This window comes from Neofelis nebulosa, chromosome 5 (genome assembly GCF_028018385.1).
Source record: "Neofelis nebulosa isolate mNeoNeb1 chromosome 5, mNeoNeb1.pri, whole genome shotgun sequence".
NCBI classification, from domain to species: domain Eukaryota; kingdom Metazoa; phylum Chordata; class Mammalia; order Carnivora; family Felidae; genus Neofelis; species Neofelis nebulosa.
The window spans coordinates 145,774,611-145,783,876 of NC_080786.1; the positions used below are offsets into that span (position 1 = coordinate 145,774,611).

The 9,266-nt window shown below is 47.1% G+C and overlaps 1 protein-coding gene across 9 annotated transcripts in view; it reads right to left on the reverse strand.

The window, feature by feature from the left end:
• Positions 1-9,266, reverse strand: part of TIAM1 (TIAM Rac1 associated GEF 1) — a 396,414-nt gene that overhangs the window by 48,462 nt on the left and 338,686 nt on the right. For all 9 annotated transcript variants that reach the window (XM_058731853.1, XM_058731852.1, XM_058731858.1 and 6 more), the window contains one exon: positions 8,357-8,581. In XM_058731853.1, the coding sequence (XP_058587836.1) occupies positions 8,357-8,581 (225 nt within the window). The remainder of the gene's footprint in view (positions 1-8,356; positions 8,582-9,266) is intronic.

Sequence of the window (9,266 nt, forward strand, 5' to 3'; positions counted from 1 at the left end):
AGAGCAACGCAGCTGGTAGAGCTGTTTGCAAACTGATGATTCTGTGCATCCCTTTGAGCACAGGCTTCTGTGTCACTTCTTCTCCACCCCATGAACTGGGACTGGCCTTGTGAGCTGCTTCAATCGACAGAATGTGACATAGATGGTGAGACAAAAATTCCAAGCCAGGGCCTCATGAGTTCTCACAGATTCTGGTTTGCCCCCAGGATCTCTGAGCTCACCAGACAAACCACCGGCTAGCCTCCTGAGGTCCAGCCAACCAAGCACCAAACGTACAAGTGAGGCCATCTTGTAAGCCAGCCCCAGTCAAGCCACCAGACGACACAGCCAAATGTGCCACTCCGGGCAAGGGCAGCAAGGACCCAGCTGAGCCCCGCCCGAAACCGCCAAACACAGAAGAACGAGCAAGGAAAATGACCATCCTGGGATGGTTTGGTACCCAGCAGAAGATAACCAGGAAACGGGTCAGGGGGATGTAGCAATCAAAGAAAGCCAGAGAGGCAGGAACAGGGACTTCAAAGAGATGAGGTCATGTTCTGGCTCCTATGCTTCAAGGCCTTCTCCGAACATCCCCCAGCTTAAAAGGCTTATGCAAAAACACCGCTGGGGTTTTTTGGCAGCCTCAGTACAGTTTCGCAACGTCCTATCTCAGGTCTCCACCGCCTTCACTACAAGAGACTTTCCTCCAACAACAGACACCGAAGGAATTTTCTTCTTTGTCCCGGAGGGAGCTGCCCCCATTTACTCCCTAGTGCACCCCCACACACACTGGCTCTGCTGACCATCAGAGAGATGGGAGAGCCGAAGATAAGGCTGACAGGTGGCTGAAGAAGTGGTCACAGCAAGGGAGCCGCCACCTCACCTCCATTCCATCCCCACGTTTAGCACAACGTCAGGCACAGAGGAGGTGCCCAGTAGCCATGTGGCAGCACAGAGAAGAAGCGGGGCCAAATCTGAAGAGACAGTGGGTTGACAGGGGGCTGGGCAGCCCCAGAGAATGAGGAAGCACAGAGTAGGGCTGAGGCTGGGGGGGACGGGACCTAGAAGCACCATAAATAACATTCATTGTTGCAAATAGGTGCGGTCATTTCTTCACTTTTTAAAATGATTTTCATATCGGGGCACCTGGGTGGCTCAGTCGGTTAAGCATCGGACTCTTGGTTTCGGCTCCGGCCATGATCTCACAGTTCGGGAGTTCGAGCCCTGCGTTGGGATCCGCTCTAAGCATGGAATCTGCTTTGGATTCTCTCTTCCTCTCCCTCTGCCCCTTCCCCCTCCAAAAGAAAATCCTTACAATGATTTTCACATCATAACAATGCTCTGGTGACCAAGAAAACCTTTGTGACGAGCATAGCCCACTCACAACTAGCAGGATGCACACATCAACGTAAGCCTGCGTTTAGATTTATCTTTAATTTACGTGGTTGAGACACATTCACTCTGGCTCCATTTAAGTCCCTTTGGGACTTAAAGAAAGAAGAGAAAAATCTTTCGCTTATGAGATGTACTAACAATGTGTACTACATAAGCAGATTCTCCAAATCAAACATTTCCAAAGAGGGACCAATTATAACAGTGATTTTCATAATGCCTTGATTAATGCCTGAGTTTAAAGTTCTGTGAGGAAAAAAAAAAAAATGATTGGAGGACAAGGGGGCAAGAAAAGGTTAGATACTGTCAATAAAAACATTTAGCTGAAATTTAACCACTAGGCCAGGATTTTATTTTGCTTTTTAGTCACTTTACTGTCATATAAGAATTCCATAGAAACACTCATAATATATGTATATGATCAGCATAAACACTCTTTCCACAACAAAGCTAAAAAGCAAAAGTAATTACAGAGGAAAAAAAAATAATAGGTTAAAGTGCTCCAACTTTGACTTCATTGACAAATAACTTGTTCCCAGCCAAATTTCACAAAATCTCAGTGTCCGTTTCTCTACGGAGAGAAATTTTTACATCCCCCCAAACCATAGATCTAAGCATTACCGACTCTCTTAATCTGTTGTAAAAGCCAAATAATACAAGGTTCATTACTGTTCTTTTAAAATACACACACGGAGGCTCTGAAATTCTGAACCATTTTTCCCCACACACAGGATTTCGAGGGTGTCGTCAACCCAATCCAGCCGGAAATCAAGACTAGATGTTTGGCTCTCGCCAGCAGGGCCTCAGGAAGCAAGCCAGGTGCTGTGTGACAAAACCACGGGGCCCAGGCAGTTTACAAAACGCACATGGCTCCAAATTTTATCAACAAACAAACAGAAGACCGTGTGCTACTGGTATCTGGGAGACTTCAGAGCCTCCGAAGGATGGGGCCATATTGGTTTGCAGGAAAAAAATCTGTGCGGTGCCTATTTCTCTGTTGTGTCTCCCTGCTGCCTGATTGTCTTGTGTTTTCAGAATCAAGCTCCAGACAATCTGCACGGAACAACGGTCCGAAATAGACTTGTACGTTCCACAGGCACTGAGGGAAGCAGGCTCTGCCCGCAAATCAAACAACTGTCCGTGGTGGGTGCTCAACCAGTCCTCTGACCAAGGTGCCTTGGGCTCTCCCAACTGTCACAGAAGCCTTTCCTGTTACAACAAACTCTGCTTAATCTACTTCCTCCAGGAGGGGTATGTGTACTCGGACAGACTCTAATCCTCCACTTAGCATCAGACAGATGTGCCTGAGATATATCAAGGGGGGAGGGAGGCGCTCGACTCTCCAAACAACGATGGCCCCAACTGTCCTTGACGCGCATAGGCCGGAGTGAGCTGCAGACGCCCAGCTCGGCTTCCATAATGACCACTTTTCAAACAAGAACCAACTTCAGTTTGCTGAACTCTGGCACTTTTTTTTTTTTTTTTTTTTTTTTTTTTTTTTTTTTTTTTTTTTTTTTATTTATTTTTGGGACAGAGAGAGACAGAGCATGAACGGGGGAGGGGCAGAGAGAGAGGGAGACACAGAATCGGAAACAGGCTCCAGGCTCCGAGCCATCAGCCCAGAGCCTGACGCGGGGCTCGAACTCACGGACCGCGAGATCGTGACCTGGCTGAAGTCGGACGCTTAACCGACTGCGCCACCCAGGCGCCCCAATGGCACTTTTATTGTAACACTGAGCTAAATGAGGGCACCGGCTTTGCCCCAACCCGTCGAGAGGAATTTTAGAGAAGATAAAGCAGAGCTGCATTCACCATAACAATTAAATGGATGCGAGCCTTGATGGCGGGATTTAAAATGAAAGACGCAAACAGATGTTTTGAAGCCTTGGAAAGACACCATTGATGCTCCTGCAGTGATTCTTTCGACTTGCGTAAAATGTGGGGATTGCAGAATTACTGAAAGAAATACCTTTGTACCAAGAATTAATTTCAATGATAAATATCTTATGCCAGAACAATCCTACTCACACTTGGGAGAAAGGCCTCAGAATAAGCATTTATTTGTTCTTTGCTCTTCCCTTGACCCAAAAGGCACTGGGTGGGGGAGGCCCAGGGGGAGATGCCAGAGAAGGGTATTTGTGTTAGAATTCCCTCAATAAGTGTTTAATAAAACCTTTGAAAATTATTGTACACCGAGATTTGCTTTTCTATATTGATGCTCACTGTGAATATTTCCCTAACTGGGTAATGTGGGTTTTCCTTCTAGTAAAGCGGGCCAGTGGCTCTCCAAGGGAGGAGATTTTGTTGCTCAGGGGACAGCTGACAATACGTGAAGAGATTTTGGTTGGCACAACTCGGGGAAGGGGCTACCGTTAACTTACTGTATGCTACAGTTAAGGTAGCATAACATGTAAGGTTATGCTACCTTACATAAATGCACAGGACAGCCCCCCCCCCACCACAAAGAATAACCTGGCCCCAAATGTGAGTAGCTCCAGAGGAGACCAGTATTCAAAATAAATCACACAGGAGCATTCGAGAGGCTTTCTGGAAACCTCACACAAACAGTGTTGCAACTTCCTACCTCAGCTTCCTCTTCACTCCAAGGTTCTCTCTATAACAACAGCCACTCAAGGGACTGTCGTTTTGTCTAGACATCCTTCCTCCATTTTCTTACCAGTACATCAGTAAACAAACATTAAAAAAAAAAAAAAAAGGTGGGGGGAGGGGGATGAAAGTAGCTCAAGAAAGATTTTGACAAGGACCCCAGGTGGTCAATGACTGAGAATGGGAAGCTGAGTCTCAGAACACAGAGGATGAGGTCTCTTATTTTCTACGCCAACACAGCAACCCATTTGCCACGCTTCCTTCTCAAGGGACACAAGGGCGGGGACACACTCCACATCCCCTAATGGATTTCCATTACAAAAATCTCAGGCCACAATATGATGTCAACAAATGCCACCACAGATGGTCTGCGTATGACCATAACTTTCCAATCACCTTGTCATTCTACCAAGACAATCAAAAGAGGATCAACAAAGACCGTTGGAGAGCAAAGGTAGTGGATCCCAATCCCAGCTGCACGTTAGAATCCCCTGAGTTTTAAGTAACCACAAGTACAAATGCCCCAGATCATGGGACATGGGACATGGGACATGACCAGGCCCCACCCCAGATCATGGGAATCACCATCTCTGAAAAGGGGCCCAGGTGTCTCAGCACCTAGTCAGCAGAATTCATTTCTTTCTGCCTGGGAAAGGGAAATACTTAAGTAAGGTATTCATAAACTTAGTTCTCAGACAATTCACCTGTTGCAGGTTGAGGTGGATGGAGTAGAGACCAGAGAGATCAAAAATGAGCAGCTTCCGGTTACAAGCCACAAATCTTCATGTCTCCATAAGAGACTGTGCTTTGAACACATAACATTTATTGAGCACTAAGACCTAAACACTTCACTTTTATTTTTATTAATTTTTTTTAGCATTTATTCATTTTTGAGAGACAGAGAAAGAGCATGAGAGGGGGAGGGGCAGAGAGAGAGAGAGAGAGAGAGAGAGAGAGAGAGAGAGAGAAAGAATCCGAATCAGGCTTTAGGCTCTGAGCTGTCAGCACAGAGCCCGATGGGGAGCTTGAACTCATGAACCACAAGATCATGACCCGAGCCGAAGCTGGATGCTTAACCAACTGAGCCACCCAAGCACCCCCAAAACACTTCACTTTTATAACTCAACCCTCACAACAACTTAGTGAGACAGTACTGTGGTATCATCCCCATTTTATGCACAAGGACACTGAGGCACAGAGAGATTAAGCATAACCTGTTCAAAGACAGAAAGCTAATGAACACAGAACCAGGACTTAGTCCCAAGAAACATGGTCCCAGAGCCCACTCTATCTCACTAGGGTGTGGGGCTTTCAGAGAGGAAACAAACTTATGCAACAAAGGGGTTCAGAAATAATCCAGTGCTGAAAGTTAGTCCCATATTTCAGTTCAGGGTTCTAAGGGCAAGATTGGGCCACGCCTGCCTACTTGGGCACCAGCCAGGGCTCACGTGGACCCCAGGGTCCCTGAGACACTGCCTGGCCCTCCGTCAACGTGGCCAAACATTCACTGTGACCACCGTTAAGACGGTCCCTTGCATCAGACCTCAAACCTGCACTCAGGATGCTTCTTATTTTTAGCTCCTTCTAAATTTAGACTAAGGCAATAGTCCAGCGTCCCCATTGTACAAATTTTCTAGTTGTTTTCTTTACTATTTTAACTGCAGCTGTCAGTGGATCCTGCTTTATCTCTGCCTCATTACGGAGCAGTCTTTCAGATTATTTTATCCTGTTTCCTTGCCTCTTGTATTTTTCATGGTGAAATGGGGACTAGGAGCTGCTAGCGACCAGAAAGAAGGCAAAGAGGCTTCAGCTGCTCCAATTGGACCGCCACTGCCCAGGGCATTTGAGAATTCTTCTGGAACGTGTTAATGCTGAAGAAAACTAACACGATGACTACCTTTTTGCTTTATGCTTGAACCAGTTTTAATGACCTGAATTTGACCCAGAGGACTGTGTTCTGAAGGATTTTGATCATCGCAAAATAGTATCGTTTAACTGGAAAAGAAGCAAAGGAATGGATACATCTTCTAAGAATGATTCCAAAATGGAAATTTTAATGTGTTTTAAACACCGGTAGATTTGGTGGAGTAAGCACTCAGCTTTCAAAGGTGACTGGCCTGAAGGAGGTAACATGTACTACGTAGAGGTCAGTTAGGTTTAAAACTCCATCATATAAAAGATGGGACAGCTACTATATATACAGAATATACTCAATATTTCTAAAATAAATACATGCATGCAAATACATTTTAATTAAAACAATTTTAATAAAAATTTGCAAAACGTACACACACATACACACACACACACACACACACACACACAATTTTTTAAAGAAGAAACACCCCAAAATAGGGACAATCAACCTTTATTTAAACAGTTTGTTTAAACAGTTCCAAAAAAACTTTACTTGTAAAAACAGGCCATGGGTTGCATTTGGCTTGAGGGTTGTAGTTTGCCAACCCCTGCTTTATATCCATAGCCCACAGGAAGGGCTCAGACGGAAAAAAAAAATTCAAAGAAAGTTGAAATACACTGTATGTACATAGTACGTACATCCAGATCTTATAAAAATCCTTTAAATAACCCAACCTAACCTAACACAACAAGCCTCATTCAGAGTCATATTACAGAAACATCAGTCTCTGTGAACTGAGTTTTATGGGATCAATCCTGCCATCTTGTGGTCACACAAAAGAATAGCCTTCGTGGTCTCCATTCCCCATAGGGGTACACAGCTCCCTGGAAACATTTTCTAAAAATCTGATTGGGGTGTGGGTACTGCAATGACATAATGAGTCAAGGAAGTCAACAGCAGTAAGTGTGATCAATTTTCTGAAGCCTCAACTTGTCAAATTCCTGCAACAGCCACTGAACAAAAGAATGTGGTCTCCCAAGGGCTCTGCTGGGGATCTATTCTCATCAAGCCAAACTTCAGAAGGGAATTTGAAACACAGTGACAGGAGGGTGCCTGGGTGGCTCAATCAGTGTCTGACTTGGGCTCAGGTCATGATCTCGTGGTCCATGACATTGGGCTCTGCACTGACTGTAGAACTTGCTTGGGATTCTCTCTCTCTCCTTCTCTCTCTCTCAAAATAAGTAAATAAACTGAAAAAAAAATCAATGACAGGGCAAAGAATATTCAAAGTACCTATACCCAGAGTTTGAAATCAAAGACCTTTTTTTTTTAATTCAAGTTTTGAAAAGAAAATAAATCCAAAGACCCCAACTTACTAAATCAACCCCACTGCTAGAACCAGGTCATGGAGAAAGAAGTGACAGCAACATGCTATTGATTGGTGGGCTCATTCACGGACCCTCACTCAACAAGAATGGGGTGCCGTGGAGCAAAGTGAAGCAGGTATAAGCCCAGTCCCAGGAACAAACTCAGGACAGAGAGACAAACCAGTAAGAACAGTATTGTACGACTAGGGCCCACGTGAAAGAGGTCTTTGCAGGGTCCTAGGGACCCGGGAGCAGGGAGGCTTCAAGGGGCAGATAGCATACAAGTTGCTTCTTTTTTTTTTTCAAGTTTATTTCTTAATTTTGAGGCGGGGGCTGGGGGGAGGGAGGGCAGAGAGAGAGAGGGTGAGAGAGAGAATCCCAAGCAGGCTCCACACTGTCAGTGCAGAGCCTGATGCGAGGCCCAAACTCACAAACCATGAGATCATGAGCTGAGCCGAAGTCAGATACTTAACTGACTGAGCCACCCGGGTGCCCCCAAGTTGCTTCTTTTAGGGTAAGCACAAGGTTACAAAGGGATTGGGAGAAAGGCTGAGGGCAGGAAGTGCAGTGGGTAAGGCAGGGCATGGTTGCACCTGTGGACTCCTGCTCCGAATGGAGACCGGGCGAGCCCAAGAGAAGCTGACCAAATGAGAGCTCTGGGCGTATTTCCACGCGGGGCAGCCCGTACCCTCTCCCACACAGAAGGGAAAGCACGGGCTCGACGGTTTGGGGGATGGTGGCGTGGAAGGCAGAGGGGGGACCCGGAGCCTTGGTAAATCTCTGTCATCTCCACCCACAGCCCAGACACGGGGGCCTCTACCCATTCGACTTTCTCCAAAATGATACACAGCAGCAGCAGCTCCGTGTGTGACAGGTTGATTAGTGGACAAACGGTTATTCCGCAAGAACACAAGTCCCCCGACCCCTGGAAATTAACAGGAAGCACACACTCTGTAACCAGTTCATTTCACTCATACATCTTAGGCCTGCTGGCCCCATGCCACTGGAACACACACACACACACACACACACACACACACACGCACGCGCGCACACACACACACACACACACACACACACACACACACACACCGCCAGCAGGTCCCGGCTGACCCGGGCTCAGATGCGGGTCCGGCACACGGCGCAGCCATACCTGGGTTGCTGCTGAGGAAGGCCAAGGGGCTGTCGTTGAGATCCGCGGGGCCGTCCGCTCGGTGGGGCGGGCAGTCCAGCAGCTCCACACCCCCGACCAGCTCGGGGTAGGTCCTCACCAGGAGGCCCAGGGACGGCTGCGTGAGGAAATCTTTGAGCACAGAGGAGTTCAGGGTGCCTGCAGCCCGGCTATTGATCTCGAGAATCTCATCTCCCGCTTTCAGGCCTGCCAACGCGAGATGGAAAATGTTTCATTTCACACGCACATAAAAGCAGTGGCAGCCGCAGCATCGAGTCAGATCATAACAGCGTAGAAACCCTGCTGTAAAGGGCACGTGGAGTCACCTGTCGTGGGCCCCACGGCCCCGGGCACCAGTGCAAACAGGCTCTGGTCCTCGACAGTGATCACCAGGTGATCACGAGGGCCCCGGTCTCAAAGGTTCCGGACTCGGTCGTGACAAGCGTGCCTGTCTGTCCTGCACACACACCAACTAAACACATTTTCTCCTTCCCGAATCCACCTGCTCTGGACACCTTCTCCTCACAAATGCTAATTCTGGCTATCATCCTCAGTTTTGAGGGGAAATGGTAGAAATGCTCTGGCTAGCTGGGGCGGCTCAGTCGGTTAAGCATCTGACTTCAACTCAGAGCATGATCTCGCGGTTCGTGGGTTCGAGCCCCGTGTCGGGCTCTGTGCTGACAGCTCAGAGCCTGGAGCCTGCTTTGGACTCTGTGTCTCCCTCTCTCTCTGACCCTCCCCTATTTGTGCTCTGTCTCTCTCTCTCTTTCTCAAAAATAAATAAACATTAAAAAAATTTTAAGAAACAAGAAAACAAATGCTCTGATTGCTATAATCAATATGTTTTGTACACACTCGTGCAACAGTGCACACATGTGGCACGGCCAGCTAA